The sequence below is a fragment of the Phyllostomus discolor genome, chromosome 5, assembly GCF_004126475.2.
Source record: "Phyllostomus discolor isolate MPI-MPIP mPhyDis1 chromosome 5, mPhyDis1.pri.v3, whole genome shotgun sequence".
Taxonomy (NCBI): domain Eukaryota; kingdom Metazoa; phylum Chordata; class Mammalia; order Chiroptera; family Phyllostomidae; genus Phyllostomus; species Phyllostomus discolor.
In genome coordinates this window covers 65,400,248-65,421,159 of record NC_040907.2, presented here as the reverse complement: position 1 = coordinate 65,421,159, position 20,912 = coordinate 65,400,248, and the positions used below count along the sequence as shown (strand labels likewise).

The following is a 20,912-nucleotide window of genomic DNA, read 5'->3' as shown; positions in this document are numbered from 1 at the left end:
AGATTATAAGCTCTGGGACAGAAGGTATGGTCCTCATGGTATTCTTTTTTTAAAAAATCCTCACCAGAGAACATTTTTCATCACTTTTAGAGAAAGGAGGAGGAGAGAGAAAGATACAGGCAGGCACTGATGCAAGAAAGAAACATTGACCGGCTGAAGAAACACTGACTGGCTTGCCTTTGTGTATGTGCCTCAACTGGGGTACATACCCCGACCAGGAATTGAAGCTGCAATGGGTATGTGCCCTAACTGTGAATCGAACCTGCTACCTTCTGGTCTACAGGGTGACACTCCAAACAACTGAGCCACACCAGCCAGGACCCTCATGGCATTCTTAATGCCCAACAAAGTGCCTTACAGGTCAAAGGCACACATGAGCACAAAGGCACTAATGTAGAAAAGCACAAGAGCATAAATGAATTAGCCAGCAATAGTTTTGGGGGCCTCTGTCTTTGTGTCATTTGAACTATTGCTCTGCCCTTGGTTGTCTAATCCAACTTGACAAAAGGCATGTATGGAAATACTGGAAAGGGGGAATCTCTTAAACACAAATTGTAAACATTGCAAACTATAGTAGGGGAACTTGTCTCACAGCAAATGCTGATCGAAGTCCACTGCAGATGGACGTTCCTCCTGCAGCCGCTGTGGGGAGTTTTCTGATGAGCACATCCCTTTCCGTGCCACCGTTGATCTGGATGAGTTCACTTTGTACATAGGCAGCACTGTCAAACATCACCATCCCAACCCAGGACCCTTGCTCCACTGTCTGCAGCAGGAAAAGTTTGCCTGCTTGATTCATTCGTTTCAGGCGGTCACTGATCTGAACAGAGAAACCAAAGAAAAGCAGTCAGGTTGTGTTTAGATGGTCAGACTAATCACAGAACAGGCTAGAGGGATTTGGAAGTGGTTGTCTCAACGTAGAGTAAATGGCAACAAGCTTACTCAAGGTATAGCCTTCTACGGGAGAAGTTTTCTCCTTTCTATTTAGGAGTATTTTGGAGTAGAAGTTCAGGGCCTTTGTAAAAATAACCCTAAAAGATAAAGCTAGATCAGGCTTTAGTTCAATATTAATTCAATGCTTTAGTAATAGGTCTGGGAACCTATATATCATCAGTAAAACATAAATGTTAAGGCTGTGTAATTCACTGGATCTTTGCTCGTAAACTGAAAGCTAATCTGACAAATGAGATGATGTTGAATGTTTGTTGAATAAAGTGATGGTTAGTGTTGTAATGTCTGGCTCTGTGGGTTATGTTTATTCCCAGGAGTTCCAAGTTGTGGGCTGGATTATATTGTATGCAAATGTGAGATCTGCATCCAGAGGATCAAGACTGATTGCACATACCGCCATGCTTCCAGATTTATCTAGGACTAAACACACAATCCTTTGTCCGATCTGCAGCAGCGAGAAGGTGGGTTTTGGTGGCTGTGTCGTCATAGGACTGGTTTTCTTAAAGTCCTCAGAATCGCGAATCACTTCCCATGTGCTTCTGAGATTGCACTTTTGGTTTTGCAGATTTGGGGCTTCTTTATTGTGGTTTTTTTCTGTACAGAATTGGGCTATCTGAAATTGTCAACAAAATGATACAGATAATGGTACACTACTGGTTAAAAATATTTAATAATTGGCCCTGGCTGGTGTAGTTCAGTGGATTGAGCACAGGCCTGTGAACCAAAGGGTCTGATTCCCAGTCAGGGCACAGGCCCGGGTTTCGGCCCAGGAGGGGGTGTGTGAGAGGCAACCACACATTGATGTTTCTCTCCCTCTCTTTCTCCTTCCCTCCCCCTCTCTCTAAAAATAAATAAAATCTTTTAAAAAATCCTTAATAATTGATTTCAAATATGCTAATCCCTGGCCCTCTTTTCTAGTCGGTTTTGTTAGTCCATAATTTTAGCTCAATTCCATACTCACTGCAGGGCATTGCTGGGAAAAATCACAGTCATAATTCAGATTTTCTATGTCAAAACATGTTTTCAACCTTGTTGAAACCTTAGGGCTCCACAGCAACCATTTACCTGCTTTTTGGCTTCCTTCCTACTTCTCAAATTTGCTATTTTGAGCCATCACCACTATCTTCAAGACACCTGCACCTCAGCATTTCTCTCCGGGTACACTCTTATCTCTCTAGCCTTTCACCTCCCACTCACGGCCTTACTCCCCAGTCACTTACCAACACCTTGCACTCCAACTTTCTCCACAATCTAGTTGGGTGTTCCACAGTCTCCTCAAATGTCACATGTTCATAATGGAACTTATCACCTTTCCACTACCTCTGCTCCTCTTCATGTATTTTCTAGCTTGGTGTTACCACTATCTACCCAGTTATCTAACTCAGGAAACTGGGAGCTTCCCCACCTTCTTCCCACTGCAAAATAACCAAAATCAGTACATTCCACTGTCTTTCCACTTCAACATCTTTTCTCCTTTTCCAATGGACTCTCCATCATCCAAGCCCTCATGGCTCCTCCCCAGACTACTGCAGTCTCCTATCTGACTTTTCTGTCTTGCTCCTCTCCAATTGGTCCACACCACTGCTGCCAGAGGCATCATCCTTTTTACTCCTGTCCTTAAGACCCTTTGGTGGCCAGTCTTGATTGGTCTCACAATACAATCTGTACTCCTTCACTTTAGCAAACAGCGATCTCTCTAATGTGCGTTTTTGCTTCCCTCCCCATCCTCACTCCGGCTGTGAATTCCAAGTCTTTGATTTCCCCCACAAGTAGCCTTGCCAGCCTGTTCTATGCCTCTGCAATGTGACTCTGCTTGTGATTTCCATTTTGTCAAGGAGTTCCTCTTCCTCCGTCTTCTGTATTGTGAATTTTGCCTTCATGTTTCAGCCAAAAGTTCATTTTCAAAATATTATCATTTTCTACCTTTCCCTCAAAGAATGTCCACTCAGCCCTGTGGCCTCACAGGGCCATCTGGCTACTTCAGTAAGGCCCCTTTAACACGGGAGTGCACTTACGGGGCTGTAAGTCCATCTATGGCAAAAACCTGTCATTAAATTTTGCTTCCTCTAAACCTAGTCTGGTGTCTGACACATAATAAAAGCTCAATATAAGTTTGTTGTTTTTTGAGCAACCTTAACCAATCTGCCCATCAGTTTTTTAATCCACCAAATGGCAATAGTTACTATGCAAGAATTACATAAAGACATAGGCAATAGGGCCAATATAACACAGCCAGTAAATCATAGTTTCTTCCCCTTCCTTAAGCATTTATATACCTAGCATTTGGAGGGTTAAAAAAGGAGACATCATATACAAAGTAAGTATAACCAAGGGCCTCCTCTCATTGATATTACAGTACTATCATTCAATTAAAAATCTTAAATATCTAGGATTCTATAATTTAGGAAATAATCATTAGCTATAAAACACTTTTCTTTTTGCATTTTCAGATCATTTTGGTAGTGTTTCCATATTATCATCATGTCGACTTTTTAGCAAAGGAATCTGAAAAACTTCTGCGTAAAATCCCAGGGAGAGTTTTCCAAACTTCACTGTGCATCAAATTGAACTGTGTGGTCAATTTAAAACATGTAATCTGGAAGCCTCTTGGGAATTTCTGAGTCAGTCTGAGAGTGGAGTGCAAAGCCAGAGTGAAGGATGGGCCTGGGAACCATGGGCATCACATTTTAGAGCCTCCGCTCTGGAAGGAGAACATTATTCTGTGTAAGAGACTGAAAGATAAGAAGCATCCTCACTTAAGTCAGTTAACTTATGCATTTAATCTTAGTTTGTGCAAATTTACTGATGTATATTATTTAGCATTAATAATGATAATTTATCAAGTTTATCTTATGGCCAGTGGTCATTAAAAAACCATTAAGAAATATTTTAACACTATTTAAAGCTATTAAAACTATGTACAAACTTCCTATGTTCACCAACACCCTTAAAAAGATAGAAAAGTTCCCTTAACAAACAAAAGTAAATACACAGGCTGAAAAAAGATCTGTGAAAATTAAACTAAAGGCTACTTGATCCTTGATCATGTGCTTTTTAACTAATTAAAAGAAGCACCTGATCTCCATGGGTAAATTTCTTATGTAACTAAGAAATTTTCACTTGTCTGCCTTTAAGGCTATCTGAAGAAATTCTGAGCACTTAAACCAAAAGCTAGTGGGAAGGAGATGATGAAGAAGCAGGAATGGACCTAAAGAAGGTGGAAGGGGAAGATAGGACTTTGTCCCTGAGTTTGTTCTCCCTGCTTGTCTCACAGAATCAGCTGCTCACTGATGATTTCCTAACATTTGATCCTCTCTTATAGCATCTGGGATAAAACCTCATTAAGTTCATTTAAGTTCATAAATGTTAACAAAAAATGATACTTACTGAATTGATAGTTTGTGAAAACATTATGGAAGCCTTCTCTGTCTGGGTGAAGTCCAGTAAAAACTCACATCCTTTTTCATACAGCCCTGTTACTCTGTCAGACTTGCATGATTTGGTGACACAGCTTCCTCCTTGACACTTATTTATTTTAGCTTTACCAGTAATAGCTGCTGAACATCTGAAAATATATTGAGGTTGGATGTGTAAGTAATGTAATCAATTTAAGGAGCTAGGCTCTGGTTGAGTTCTCAAGTTGACCTTGTCCATGAATGAATTCCTCTCATAATTCTAGAAACAAAATACATGCTTAAATAGAAAAAAATATTTAATTCTCATCAGAGTCATTTCTGTTTGCCAAAAAGTATCTGCAGGGTCCCCAAAATGGCATTAGAATTTGTTTCTCTGCAGCAGAAGAGCCGAGTAGTTTATGGTTGCTGTTAGAATTACCAGGGATCAAAGTCCCGAGGCACCTCCTGATCTAGCCCCTCACTCCTGGAAAACCAGGAGACCTCGTTTGTTTCCCTCAAAAGACTTGCTGACATTTCCTGCACTTTTTCCTCATTAGTTTGTGTCACACAGTTTTTACATAGTTCTTGTATGTCCATAGATTCATTTTAAATTTTTTCTTTATATTATGTGCTTGTGAGTGTTTTTGCCATTATAAATGGAATGCCTTTTACTAGCATATTATTTTTTAGTACATAAACAATATATGAACACTATAGAGAATTTGGAAAATTACAAAAAAGTATGAAGAAGAAGAGAAAGCAAGCATGTCCCACAATGAGAAATAAACTCCCATCGACACGCAGAAGCATGTCCTTCCCTACGCGGCTGCTCAACATGGCACAGGACGCTTTACATCATGCTGTCAAAACACTTAGTGTGTTCATATAATTAAAGTTTTAACATATTATTGTAATTTATATATTCTTTCAAAATGTGATTTTAATAATTGCATGGTTTCATACTGTAAAATAAATTTAGCTTAATTAATTTAATTTGATTCCTCCCCAAACTTGTCAGTACTAAAAACAAAACTTCAGCCCTGGCTGGTGTGGTTCAGTGGATTGAGTGCCTGCAGCCGAGTCCCATCAACATTTCTTTCCCCCCCTCTCTCTCCCTTCCCGTCTCTAAAAATAGATAAATGCATAATTAAAAATGCACAAATTTATTAATTAAAAATTAATGCATAAATAAAATTTCACTTAACATTTTGACTGTTTCCAAGTTTGTTATGTGATTTGTCCCCATACTAAATGATCAGATCCAAAAGTTTGAGCATTTTATAGGTTGCCGATACAGCTTATTCTATCATCTCATCTCCTTTAAAATGGATTTTTGAATGTGAAATTACTGGATCAAAAAGTAGGAATTTTTTAGAGATTTGATGTGTGTCACCAGATTGCCTCCCAGGGCTGTGCCGAGACAGCCGACATTACCTCGCCAGGCCCTCGGTGGTCCTCACCTTGTCAGAGTTGCACCACTGTGATGACTCGTACGTCTGAGCTCTCTTGTGTTTATTGGCTATTTTTATTTCTTCCTTTGTGGAGTATTTGTTTTTCTCTTGTGTCTATTTCTCTATTATGATGTTATTGTTTTCCTAATAGTTTTCAAAAGTTCATGTATTACAATGCTAAGCTTTTAAAAAGCCTGTTTTTTAAATTTTTGCAAATAATTTTTTCTATTTTTTACCTTTGTATTTAGTTTATATTTGATTTGTATGCAACAGAATTTTAAATTAATACATAGCCAAATTTATTATTCTTTTAGTTATATAGTTTTACAATTCTTGAATGCATAGAAAGGCCTCCCTATAAGAATGTGATTCTTATTAATATTTTTCTAGTTGTCATTATGATTTTGATTTTTATATTTAATGAATCTATCTAACTGGAAGAAGATCTGTTATTATTTCCCCCCACACAGCTAAAAATCATCTTGATATCTTAAGAAATCCTTTTTTCCTCATAAATCTGTAATTTTAGCTATATTAAATAGTAAATGATTATATAAATAGTAAATTATTATATATGTGTCTGTCAGTTCACATCATTTTAATTAATTTAGATACATTGTACATATTTAAAATTCAGTAAGTAAAATTTTCTTTCATTACTATTCTTTTTCAAAAATATTCACAGCTACTATTGGATAAATTCTGAGATTTTAAAAATAAGGTAAAAATGAATGTACTTTTGACTAGAGTTTTATGAAATATATATATATATATTTGGGTTGAATTGAAATCTTTCATTAATTGAAAATTGTTCAGTTTATATTGATTTTCTTTTAAATCCTTTAGAAGGATTTTATAGTTTTCTTCAAATATGACATCCACTTTTCTTAAGGTTTTATACTTCATTATGCTTTTACTTGCTATCTTGAATGGAGTATTCTTTCCATCATATTGTTAAACTGGTTATTGTTAGTATTTGGTGAGACAATTTGGATATTCATTTTGCATCTGGTCATCTTATTGACTTCCCCTGTTAATTTTAATTTCTATTTATTCTCTCATTTTTTAAAAGATTTTATTTGTGTATTTTTAGACAGAAGGAAGGGAGGGAGAAAGAGAGGGAGAGAAGCAATGTGTGGTTGCCACACGTATGCCCCCTGCCACCAGGGACCTGGCCTGCAACTGGGAATCGAACCGGCGACTATTTGCTTGAGCAGGCGGCACTCGCTCCACTGAGCCACACCAGACAGGGTTCCCTTGAATTTTTTAACTGGATCACATATCATCTGAATAAAAGCAATTTTTTCTCTTCTTTTCTAGTTGCTCCCCTCTTTTTTTTTTAACCTGCCCAGTCTCATGTGTATGGCATTGGCTACCATTTTCTAAACAAGGTTAGATAACAGTGCTAATAGTGGCCATCCTTATGTTACTCCTGGTAATGTCTCTAGTATTTTCCTATTAAATATGATGTAGGCTCTGGGCTTTCAATTAATGTTCCGCATCATATTAAGGAAATAACTTTGTATTGTGGGCAATACTATCACTATCTGATTGCTTCTAGACCTTTGAAAATTTTTAATTGGAAGATAATAAGCAATAAATTATTAATATGTTATAATAAAACTTTTTAAGAGGATATGGTAATTAGCCACACTTGCTAATGTTATCTGTGGAAGGAAGAACATGCCATATATGCAGATATTTCTAGAATATTTCTAGAAAGAAATGTGCATTAATCAGCTTTTCTGTTGAGGGAATATACAGTGTCCAGCTATACAGAAGCTTGGAAAAGGGAAGTGAGAAAGGTGAATGCCAGGTGTAGAATGACATCCATTGGTTGAGATTTGAGAGGTCAATCCAACATATGATCAGATCAGGGAAGTGACCCTGGCACGGGATTATATAGTGCAGAGGGAACAACTGAAGGAATCTGGTACCCTATGTGTACACGGCTCTAGGAGGCATTTAGTGTCTATTTGTGTCTGATACAGCAATGAGGGGAATATAACGGAAGTGGTCCAAGTTGATGAGAGTTTGAATGTAGTGAAAAAGGGAAAAGTGAAGAGCAATAATGTCCCAGTGGGAGAGATGGGAAGCCAAGGCTGAGCTCTAAGCCCAGTGCAGCTCCCCTTGGAGAGAAGCACCAAATAAAGAATAACCAAGCCAAAACTGAGCACGTCTTAAAGGGCCGTCAGGCAAGCAGACCTGGAAGCAGAAGTGGAGAGGGGTGTTGTGCCAACTACTAATTAGTCTTTAAAAACAGGTTTTCTTTTTTTAATTTTTAAAAATTAAATCCCAAATCACCAATTCAAAAGAACCTATGCACCCCAATGTTCATAGCAGCACAATTTGCAATAGCCAAGTGCTGGAAACAGCCTAAGTGCCCATCAGTAAATGAGTGGATCAAAAAACTATGGAACATTTACCCAATGGAATACTATGCAGCAGAAAGGTGGAAAAAACTTCTACCCTTTGCAACAGCATGGATCGAACTGGAGAACATTATGCTAAATAAAATAAGCCAGGTGGTGAAAGACAAATACTATATGGTCTCACCTGTAAGAGGTTTTTGTTTTCTAATGGAGGCATAAGTGTGCAAGATTTTCAAATTCCTTTTGCAAGTTTATTGGGATAATTATCTACTTTACTTCTTGACTCAATATACTATAAGAATTGCTTATCTACTATCACAGTCTTTTTGGGTTTCTGGAAGACATTGTATTTGACCTTAGTGTGTTAGTTATTCCCTTAATTCTACCGGATATAACTTGCTGTTCTTTTATTTAAAATCTTTTTAGAAAGCTGTATCTAGAGAATTCTTTTTCAAGCCATCTGTCAGGTTTTAGTATCTGAACTCTGCTAGCTCTTTAAAATAAATTGCGAAGTCCCCTATCTTTTGTGTTCACACTAAAGCAGTTTATAGTCACTGAAACTGTTGGGTGCAAGAACTCACCCATAAAATTACGACAACCTGAGTGATTTCCAAGTGTTCAGTTTGCTTTCTACTGACATCACACAGGGTTTAATTCAAATTGGGAGAAGTTTTCTGTTTTGTTTTAATATTTGGGTTGTCTTTCAGGTAAATTCCACAATCCCTCTGAAGCCCATTCATACTGACGAAGTCCACGCACTGTGCCCTAGAGGCACCAGGAGAGGCAAATGATTTGTAGCTGCAAAGTAGAGAAGTTATCTAACTGAAGTGCTTGTAAGCTGAGTGAAAGTGGTAGTTTTGTGGAAATCTGAAACAGGAGGCATTAAGAGAGCATGAAAGAAAACAAGGCAAAAGACAGACATTTTAAAAGTGACCAAGAAAAAAATTGGTTGTGACTTAAAATAGTTTGGGAAAAGTGAGGTCAAAATATCCATACCTTACTGCTTCCTTTTTCCCCCGAGATAAGTAGAATTTCTGGTCATTATTGTACTCATTAAATACTCCCCATCGTAGATGAGCCCATTCATGGACAAAGACCCTTCCTGTGAGAAAACATATTAACACTTGGTTACAGTAAAAATGGTAAAATTACCTTCTCACCCTGAAAGAAAGTAATTCTTCTGAACTTGCATTATGCTTTTCTATGTTAATTTTTTTTAAAGTTTTGGTTTTTTAAGAAAGATAAATCTAATATGCCAACTGCCCATTTCTGAAAAATATAACTACTTATTTTGGCTTGACCAGTGCTAATTAGGCACACAGCACGTGCCATGAAGTGATTTATACAAAGACAAAACAAGCGCCCTGTCTTCCTGTGGCGTATAGTCTAGTGGATGACACACACACACATAACTGAAACCCTTAGCGGTGCAAGTGCAGTGATGTGGAGGTCAGCGCCTGATGCTGTGGGAGCTGGGCACAGTGCTAGCACAGCCAGGGCGGCATCCCTAGTGGCTCATAACTGATTAAACCTCACGGCCTGACTACTCGACCTCTGCTCAGTTCTCATCTTTCCAGCCTTATTGCCACATACTCCTGATTCACTGCAATAGCCACCCAGCTGCCCTCCACATCTCCAGTCTTCAATGGCTTCCCTGTGATATTCAGGGTCCAGTCCAGCCCCTGGATGTAGTGGGCAAGGTCCCTGATGGTCCAGGCCCTGCTTCTCTCAGCATCCATGTTTCTTGCTGTTCTCCACCTACTTCCAAAACTATAATCACAGTGAATTTCTGAACTCCTTTTACTTTCCAGAGTTGCACTCAGGTCTTTCTCATCTCTCTTCCTTTTTGTGTATTTTTCCTGAACTTGGGATACTCCTTCCCTATCTCTGTCTGGATCATTACTTCTCTTCTTTCAAAATCAAGCTTGTATCCATCCACCTAGAAGCCTTCTTGACATCCCCAGACTAGGCCAGGTAACCCTCCTTTACAATTTCGTTACCTTCTATTATGGCACTTATGTTATATTGTAATGGTGCTTACTCGCCAGTCTCCCACACCAAACACTTGTCTCCATGAGGACAGTCATCATGACTTCCTTGTTGTCATGTCTGGGCACATAGTGCCTAGAACTTCATAAGCACTCAGTGAGTGTTTGTTAAATTTAGATGAGTTAGCAACTTATGTACAGCTCAGTTTTTCTGGCATGTAAATTCCTAGATGGGCTGAATTTGGAGGGTTAGGTAAGGCTTACAACCAAAGAGACACCAGGGTCTCATACCAAGGATCTGGACTTTGTTCTGTAGGTGCTGGGCAACAGTGGAGGGCCCCTGAAAGGGGAGGGGGGATTGTGAGGGAGCAGAGGTGGAGTCATGGCACAGATGGGAGGGATCGTAAAGGAATGATGTCACATGTGGTGACTCTGATGGCTGGAGTGGGCTCAGGAGTGAGATAGGGCAGTTGGGTGAATCAATCCAACACATATATATTGAGCCACATGTCGGTCATTTCCTGTTCCTGTTATGGAGGTGAAATAGGGTGTTGCAGAAGCACAAAGAGCTATTATGTCTGGCCCTTCTTTCTGATAAAGTCTGTAACTGTTCCAGTGAATGTGGGATAGGGCGTGCAGATGCCAGGGCTCTTTCGTTTAAATGAAAAAAATCCAGCTGGTTTTAATATTTTCAAGATAATAGAGATACCTGATACTAATTATTAATTAACCCAATTAGCCAATACTAATTACATTTGATTATACTTAGAAAATATATATTGTGTATACTCCATTGCTTGTTTCTTTTAACATTTTCTCTGAAGGCTGTTCTATATAGTTCATATAGGAATGATAAAGAGTTGATTGTTTTTTTAAAAGATTTTATTTTTAGGGAGAGAGGAAAGGAGAGAAAGAGAAAGGGAGAGAGACATCAATGTGTGGTTGCCTCTCACACGGCCCCCCACTGGGGACCTGGCCTGCAACCCAGGCATGTGCTCTGACTGGGAATCAAACCAATGACCCTTTGGTTTGCAGGCCAGCACTCAACCCACTGAGTTATACCAGCTAGGGCAAAGAGTTTCTTTTCTGAAAGAAAATTCAATTTTTTTTCTTTAGTTACTGTCTTTTGAGATCTGAACTGCAAGGAAATTCACTTTGCCACTCAAAGTGTGGTCCATAGTCAAGCAGTATCACCAGCATCACTTAGGAGCTTGTTAAAAATGCAGATTCTAAACCAGAATCTTATTGTTAACAATCCCCATTTACAATTTGTGCGGAAAGGTCTGAGAACACTGTGACTCTGCACCATCTGGTGGCTACTATATGAATTGCAGGCATGAGGTTTAATATGTTCAATAGTCCCCTTAACAGATCCATACAAACATAATAGTACTTCAACAAACTATTTTACAGCTATGTTATGATACTAATAATTAAAAAAAATTAAAAACAGTATATTTACACATTTATGTAGGTATGAAAAATTAAGTTTCTGAGAAATGTACTATTCTGAACCCCTATTTTAGGTGAAAATGTATGCTATCAGTTTATTTGGTTTAAAGGTGCTTATTCAGAAAAATAATGCTATTTTGATCTACTTTGAATATAAAATTATTAAGTAATTAGAAACACAGCAGAATGCTTCATCTCTACCCATACCTTGTGGTCCATGTTGATTCACCTTCTTTCCTGCTATGAAGTCAGGAGTGAAATGAATCTTTTCCCCTTTCTCGCCGCAATTTCCCATCTGCTCAGTATAGGGTTCATCGTTACCTGGAAGATTAGGTTCAGCAACTAGAACATCAGCCTGCAATTTAAGAAAAAGATTTTATCATTACAAAATTTCAGCAAATAAATTGATTTTATTCACACTGGATTATTTTGAAACAATTTCATTTGGTTCTAGAATATTCTGGTGAAAAATATCTAAATCAGAGAAGGAGATTGAATTTGCAAACAGTACTTGATATTCTCACATTTTTATAGGTCTCGAGTTTTGGTCTCACATACTCCGGTTTTGTCTTCCATTTTTCAGGAATCAAAATGGTAACACTTTTGAAATAGAATCGTTTCCCTGTAGCTTCAAACAGGTATGGAGATGCCTGTGTCACCATGTCCTGGGAAAAAAAGGAAACATAAGTAGCAAATACAATTATGACTGTAGACTACTTTACCAGTCATTTAAATTTATATCTGTATTTCACATTAGAAAAAAACTAGTTAGTAAAGACCAGCTACTTAACAAGATCAGAAGGGAGATGTTGAAACACCTTTTTTAATAGCCCTGGCTAGTGTGGCTCAGTGGATTGAGTGCTGGCCTGCAAATCAAAGGGTCGCCGGTTCAATCCCCAGATGAGGGCATAAGCCTGCGTTGTGGGCCAAGTCCCCAGTAGGGGGCATGCAAGAGGCAACCACACATTGATTTTTTTTTCCTTTCTTTCTCCCTTCCTTCTCCTCTCTAAAATAAATAAATTAACAATTAAAAAAATAATAATGATACCTAACCTTTTTGAGCACTTATCACATGGTCTGTGTCACAGTGTAATGATGGACAAGGCAGACTTACAGGCTGACCCTAATTCTGGCTCCAGCATTTATTGTGGGTCACCTGGCAATCTCCTTGAGGCCTCCTGACCCTTAGTTACCCCATTTATAAAATGGAAAATAATATGGGGACTAGCTCCTAAGATGGGAATCAAATGAAGTCAAGAAAGCACTTGGAACTATGTTTTCTTAGCACAAATGCTTATGAAATGTTATCTATTGGTATCATCATATTTGATCCTTTGAGGATCAATAAACTGTTAAGGAAGAACCTGAAAATTAGAGAGTGTAAGTATCAAGGTTTCACACCAACTAATACTGGAGAGAAAAATCAAATTAAAATGAATGTGACTGTGGTAATTTTGGGGCTAGCTAAGTGTTATGATAGTAAGTAATTACTTTTAGTGTAATACTAAGTGTAAGATATAAGGAAGTGGCAAAATTATATAATTTATTCTCAAAATACACCTAATTTTATTTCTCTAGAATGAAAGAGCTGTAGTGTTAAATTATAAATGCTCCTGAGATGCATTATGAAAAGAGTAGAAAGGGTATTATAAGAGATTTATTTTTAAAAGGGTATTAAGTCTGTTAAAAAAAAAAACACAGCTCTAAGCAGTGAGTATAGCTCTGACAGGTGTGCCTCAGTGGGTTGGGCATCAACCTGCAAACCAAAAGGTTTCAGGTTTGATTCTCAGTCAGGGCACATGCCTGGGTTGCAGGTCAGGCCCCCTGCATGAGAAGCACCCATTCAGTATTTCTCTGGTACATGGATGTTCCTCTCCCTCTCTTTCTCCTTCCCTTTCCCTTTCTCTAAAAGTAAATAAAATCTTTAAAAAAATTGAGTGTAGACCAAGGAAAAGATTGAGACCTGGAAGCCACCAGCATTTAGTGGTGAGAAGAGGAGGAGTCAGCCAAGGAGACTCAGAAGGAGCAGCTGGTGCATGGGGAAGAAATCAGAAGGCAGGGAGTGAAGGTGTTTCAAGAAGAAGAGAGTGATCATCAATGTCAAATGCTGCTGAGCAACCAAGAAATGAAAAACAAACAAACAAACAAACAAACAAACAAACAAAAACTCATAGACACAGACAACAATATGGTGGTTACCAGAAAGAAGGAAGGGGGGAAGGAAGGGTGAAGGGGGTCAAATATATGGTGATGGAAGATAATTTGACTTTGGGTGGTGGACAATGCAATATACAGATCATGTATCATAGAAAAATGTACATTTGTAACCTAGATGATCTTATTAACCAGTGTCAACCCAATAAATTTAATTTTAAAAAAGAAAGGTAAGTATAAGAGCTGACCATGGTATTTGGCAACGTGGGTGAGCCAACAGCTCCATATGAGCGAATTCAAGAGAGTAGAAGGTGAGGAAGTGGAGGCAGTGAATATAGACAACAGCTCAACAAGTTCTTTTGTAAATTCAAGGGGATGGAGACACGATGTCATAGCAGAAGGGGCTTTTCAAGGCAAGGGAATTTTATTTTGTGTGTGTGTGTTATTTTAAATAGGATCTATTATAGCATATGCATATGCTGATGGAAAAAAAACAAAAATGCTGATATTGTAAGAGAAAAAAGGGATCATTGCAGAGGGAATTTCTCCCGGGAGCAGACCAGAGTGCCTAGACTCCAGTGCCTCATGGGGTTGGACTGAGGAGCGGAACCAGTTCACCTTCATATGGGGAAGCAGTACTTGCATGTCGATGCAGGGTGAGTCCCTCTCTGCCACTTCCTAATGGGATAAACTTGGGGGATTCACTTGATTTCTCTGAACCATAGTTTCCCCCCTTTCAAATAGTAATATGCTAGTTTTAAAAAAGTTCTCAATGATGATTTGCATCTCTTTCTTCCAACCACTGGATGATTTAACATTGTTGCATTTTTAAAATGAAAATACTGAATCAAGATCACCAGAAAAGTTAAAAAGTAGGTAAGGCGCTTTCTGTAGTTAGAATATTATATTATAGTTTGGCTACTGAAATGTGAATTTTCAGTGTCTCCTGGGAAGAAAAATAACTGGCATGAAATGCTCTTGTCTTCCATGTTTTAATAGAAACTTTAATAGGGGATCTTTGCTTTTTCACCTGTTTCTGATTTTGAGAAGGCAACCTCATATCCAAGTAGACATTTAAAACTTTTGAGGCCTGGAGAGGTCAAGGATGACAGCTTATAGGATCAGCTGGAAATTCCTTAATGATGGGATGGTATAGAGTTCACCACTAGATTTCTGGTTCCTGACATCATGTAGATGCTTTGTAAACATTTGTTGGATGAATTGACAAATGAATGCACGAATGCATGAAATGGCTGTGATGAGTGGCAAACTGTCCAGGAGTGCCAAGACAGGAGGTTCTTAGACTTGCAGGCATTGAGGAGGCCTCCAAGGTACACTACTCCCACTGTGTATCTTTTTTGTGTATACGTGTGTGTCAGAGAGAGAGAGAGAGAGAGAGAGAGAGAGAGAGAGAGCGGGAGCGGGAGAACTTCGTCCTTACTCTCACTCCTCATTTTATGGAGTGTGTTCTCTCTGTTCCTACAGCACAGTGGCATGGCAGGTGCCATGAATGCAATTTATAGATGGAGAAACATTGGGGACTGTCATGCAGAAGCAAATACTTTTTAAATGGAATGTATTGTGGTTATATCGGTCAATAGAATTACATAGGTTTCAAGTGTGCAGTTCTACCGCCACCTCCCTTTCCTCTGGTAATCATCATACTGTTGTCTGTGTCTATGAGGGTTTTTTTTTTTTTTTTTTTTTTTTTTGCTTAATCCCTTCACCTACGTCACCCAGCTTCTCAGCTCCCTCCCCTCTGACAACTCTCAGTCTGTTCTCTGCATCTGTGAGTCTGTTTCTATTTTTTGCTTACTTTGTTCATTAGGTTCCACATATAAGTGAAGTCATTTGATATTTGTCTTTCTCTGACTGGCTTATTTCACTTAGCAGAATGCCCTGAACAGAAGCATGTATTTTAGAGCTGATGTAAAGGCTTCTATCCTCACAAAGGCACCAGCAGGGGGGATCTCTCCTCAGAAAACAGAGTGAGGGACCACCAGGAAAGGCAAAGAAGCCCACAATTAAGGTTCTTAACTCTGCAGGTCTGGAACAACAGTAGGGAGGAACTCACTTTTATTGACTACTTAGTTAGGGACTCTGAGCACACTATTGCCTTTAACTCTTATTTTGTTTTCTTTTTCAGTTACAATTTACGTCCAATATTATTTTACAGTAGTTTCATGTGTACAGTATAGTGGTTAGACAATCGTAGACTTTACAATGTGTGAAAACCAATTTATCTCACACCCAATGCATTTAGGACTCATAGAAAGCCAATTTAATAATTGTAGTAAGAAGGACATTTCTCAGGAGGAAACCCCCCGAAGACTGAGGTAAAAGCACTCTGAAAACTCTGAAGCACCATGTAAATATGAATGAGTATTGCCATTAGAGCTCAGGAATTTAGTTATTCTGGCAGGTTGCTGTCTTTCCAGCCAGAGACAGAAACATATTGGCTAGATCGCCCCCCACCCCCCAAACTCACTTTCCTTGTCTGTTGCTCCAGGTGGCACTTTCATTTTTGCTGATGCCATTTCTAAGGTTAGAGGCAATCAAAGCTTACCCAAGGTGTCTGATTGTTGAGAGATTGCAAAAGGTATGAATTTCCTTTTCACCGATGGCAGTAATAAATGACAGTCTTTGGGTTAAACAGATAAGCCCCTGCCAAGTCCCCCAAAACTACCGAAGTTCTCTAGCCTTGAACTCCTCTTGGTGATAGAGATGGTTCTCTCTCCAAACTCCATCTTTTTGGGCTTGGTTCTGCTTAGAGCAAGGAACACTGGGGGCAACCACTGGGACTTCTGCACTATTAACTTTTTAAAAAACCATCACCAGAGGACATGCTTATTGATTATATATTGATTATAAAGAGAAGGGAAGAGGGAGAGAGAGGGAGAGACATTGATGTGAGAGAGAAACATTGATCAGTTGTCTCTCCTATGTGCCCCAACCAGGACTGAACCTGCAACTGGGACTGAACCTGCATGTGACTTGACTGGGAATTGACCCTTCGACCTTTTGGTTTAGGGATGATGCTCCAACCAACTGAGCCACACTGTCCAGGGCAACACTATTAACTTTTGATCTTGCCTTCACTGACCTTGGCTTGGTTAAAAAGAATGAACTCTTTCCATCTAGAAGGATTAAAAGGGGGACTGGTGATTGATGGTTATGCCTACCATTAAGTGAGCTCTTGCTATTTACCAGACACTGTGCATGAATTTTTTAAGTTCTTTAAAATTTTTTAAGATTAGTTTAGATATATAAAACATGCACAAATTATAGAGTTCCCATATAGTCTTCACGAAGCTTCCCTTATGTGCATGCATTATTAAATTTAGTCCTTGCACAATTCTATGAGGAAGGTAATTATTATCGCCCCATTTTATACACCAGTGCCTTTCTTCATTACACAGTGCTGCCTCTGGATGTGCTACAGTCAAATTCCAGGGTGGTCATTTATAAGGCTTTCCCCTCTTATCCTAAGCTGTTGGCTGTTGTACCTGACATCTCCACCCTACAACAGTTAGACACCTCTGCTCAGAACAGGAAGGTCCTTCCCTAGTTTGTCCTTCCTTCACAGAAGAAGTAACAGGTAAGGTGAGGCCACTCAGAAACCTGAAAGGATCCCTTGCTTTGGGGCTGGTAAAATGCAGGGTTTCCTGCTATTTAAAGAGTCGGGGTTACTCTTAAATTAGAGGTTTACATCCTGGGCTTCTATATTAGGATCACAGAGAAGATGCTTACAATTAGGAGAATAAAAAGGAGAATCTGATATGAGCCAGTGGTAAAATGAGGCAAAGGAATTATTCTCTGTGCATTTCACAATATCTACCAAATGTACCTGGCTCTGCCTTAGTACAGAGCTGAATAATTTTTAGTGGAACCACCCAGTCAATAAATGTAGACATCATTTATTAAGCACCAACAATGTGTGGACCTCTTAGTTATGTACATTGCATTTATTATCTCATCCCCCAGAAGAACCCTAAAGGTTGACTGTTACTATATCCAGTTTATAAACTGATGCTCAGACATAAAAACAACTTGCCAACACCACATAGCTGGCTTTATAGAACTCATATTCATAACATTATGCTTAATTTTTTTAAAGCATGAATAAATACCTTTTCTAACTTACCTTTATTTCTTCAATGAGTCTTTCATCTTCTGGCACATTAGGGTCAATTGCAATAACAATGCCTTCATAGCCATTGTTATTCAGCTGAATGAGTGAATTACTCAGGGCCCCTTCCAGAAGGTGAAGGACCAAGATGAAAACAGAACTCTTAAATGGCCCCATTGCTGTGCATCTCCCTTGGTTAGTCTCTTTGGAAAATCTTGGTTTCAGTGGCATCTTCTGTTACCCCTATTTATATGACTATAGAGACATACATTTTTGCAGGTTATCAGAGGTGGTTTATCATAGGACTTTAGTTCCTTGACCAATTGCTTCACTTTTCTATTTGTCTCCAACATGAGGAACAATAACTATCTTAGTCTTAAGTTCTGTGTACATTAAATATTTAATTTGAAAGTATCATTACCCTTGCCTTCACCTTTGCCAGATGCTAGCTAAGAGGGTGGGAAACCCACACCCGGTTCTATGCAAGGACTTACAGGTGTCATGCGGCTTGGCCACTGAAAGATGTTTACTTCTTACAGATGATTGCCCAACCTGGGGCTGGCCCATACAAGGCCACCCTCCATCACCTGCCTGCCCAGTGGAGGCCTGGCTGTTCTATGTGTTCAGTAAGTACTCATTAGGTACAAATCATATATCAGTTATCCCTCAAGGTGGTCATTCTTTTTATCCTTATCGATCCTGACATAACCTCAACACTTCTTGGCTCTTCCTTAGACAATCCACTCACACCAAAAGCATTAGCAAGCAACGTAGATATTCTTGAATATTTTATATTGGAGATAATGCATAAAAGCTTGTATCTCACTGTGCTGAGCAAACTCTTTTTTGGATTTCCTCATCACACCTCTATTGCTCAATAAAATTCAAATTAATAACATCACATTATTTTACTGAAATGAAATGTTTCTTAGGACATGAATTATGTATGGGCTGCCAGCTACTGCAGAGATTAAGTTTGCCAAGCCTCAGATGAAAACTGAAAAAGGTTTGCCACTTTCCTGTAGTATTCAAATTGCTCAAAGTCACTTCTTGGCTTTATTTCATCTTCACATGCTGTTAAGCACAGATTTCAACTTGTCTGCCACTTTGATATTAGCTCATAAAAATGAAATTAGTACTTACTGCTAATAATTAATACTTATTGCTTAAGTGTGTAATATTTACACAATCAAAAAGTAAGCATTTAATAAAATGGATATACTCAAAGTGGTTGTCCAGATGATCCAAATATGCTTTTGTATAAAAATAGCATATTCAATTCTTAGTGAATAAATGTATGCATTTATTGTACATATGACATAATGCTTTTATTTTAATTTATTTTTAAATGCCTTTTATTTATTTGTTTTTAGAGAGAGGGGAAGAGAAGGAGAGAGGGGGAGAAACATCAATGTTTGGTTGTCTCTCACATGACCCCTACTGTGGGCCTGATGTGGCTCACAACCCAGGCATGTACTCTGACTGGGAATCGAACCAGTCAGGTTCGATTGGCCAGTGCTCAATTCACTGAGCCACACCAGCAATGGCTGACATAACATTTTTAGATTCTAAAATGTTTCAAATCCCTAACCACATGTAACTTTCCTGAGTTTCACAGAAAGCGTAAGGCAGGCTTACGTGTTAATGATTTGAGAGTTTAATTCCAGAGCAGTGAGAAAGAGAGGAAGGGGAAATGAGTTAGGGAAGGTTGGGAAGCAATGAAAGATGAAGTGTTACTAAGCTGGCTACTGTACAATGAGCAGACCCAGCAGTGAACCTGCTGTGCAGCTGCCTTTCCATCTGGGATGTCTCCAAACAGCCTATACAAAGAAACCATGCCCTGGGACAGTCCATTAAAGGGAGGAAGGGAAAGTGTTTGCCTCCTTCTCATCTCCTGCAGGTGATCGACTCCCCTAAATTTCCTGGCTGCATCACCCAGCTCCTTCAAACAACTCTTACAAAGAGAGATCCCATGCCACGTGGTGCATGAAGAGCCAAAGATTCCATGTGGTGCCTGGTTGATCTGCGGTAGTGGAACAACTCAGGTGTGCAAAGAGTGTGTAGGGACCAAAGTGGAGCAAGTGCCCGAGGGTCCGGTAGATTAGAGGAAGCCGAGCCTGGGGAGGTTCAATGAGATGAGTTCAATACATCTCATTGGTTGAACTGCTCAGGTCCACTCTTGCCCTTTTGTCATACCCAGCTCCAATATTATAATGTAGAGTTTGCTGCTTTTGTGTGTGTGTGTGAGTACAAGTTGTTTCACTTTTTTTCCTGAGAGAAAGTAGTCCAATCATTCAGAGAATCTTTTTCCAAGTGGTGACCAACTGTAATCTCCTGAGATATCCACAGCAAGAGCTATTGAAATAAATTGTAGCGCCTGCTGCTACAGTGTGTCTCAAGGCCACTTTATATTACCTTCTTCCTTCATCACCATTTCCCTCTTTTAGTCAGCATTTTGGCTGATCTGTGCTGTTTGTTTGCCTTTTGCTGGAACTCAACCCTTTATTTCTGAGGGTTCTAAAACCCTTGTTGGGTTGTAGCTGCTGCAGTGGCTTATAGCAGGAGTCACCTGGTATGACAGGCCCTGTTCAGGTGCCTCCCCAGCTTTGCCTGGTCTTCGCTGCTGGGTCTTTGCTGCTTGCTCAATGGAGAGCCCTTGCTGCTGCCACAGTAGCCTCACCTCATAACACCATGGGCTTGTCTCTTTTTCCTCGCGGAGAGGGCCTAGTTTAGCATGGCCTCCAATGGGCAGGCAGTGGTGGCAGCACAACAGTCTCTGCTGCCCACGTCCAGCCTGAACAGATTCACGGAGGCTTTGGCTCATGTAAAGCAGTGCACCATGGCACCTGGGATCTGGCTTTACCAGAGGCAGCTCATGTGGGCCAGAATGTACAAAAAACTTGAAGAACAGGGAGCTATTGTCTTGAGAGACCAACTCTCACCAAAGACATAGAATGTTTCCAGCATCCCAGGTTTCTCTTATGTTCCCTTCAAGTGAAAACTCCTAACTGGTAATCACT

General features: G+C 39.3%; 1 protein-coding gene across 1 annotated transcript in view; it reads right to left on the bottom strand.

Annotated features, from left to right (window-relative positions):
* Positions 1-18,243, bottom strand: part of CLCA1 (chloride channel accessory 1) — a 32,524-nt gene extending 14,281 nt beyond the window's left edge. The window contains exons 1-7 of the mRNA XM_028511131.2: positions 17,908-18,243; positions 12,134-12,274; positions 11,817-11,964; positions 9,166-9,271; positions 4,339-4,516; positions 1,346-1,564; positions 593-820 (exon numbers count right to left, since the gene is read on the bottom strand). Of these exons, the coding sequence (XP_028366932.2) occupies positions 593-820; positions 1,346-1,564; positions 4,339-4,516; positions 9,166-9,271; positions 11,817-11,964; positions 12,134-12,274; positions 17,908-18,123 (1,236 nt within the window). The 5' untranslated portion in view covers positions 18,124-18,243. The remainder of the gene's footprint in view (positions 1-592; positions 821-1,345; positions 1,565-4,338; positions 4,517-9,165; positions 9,272-11,816; positions 11,965-12,133; positions 12,275-17,907) is intronic.
* Positions 18,244-20,912: the final 2,669 nt, after the last annotated feature.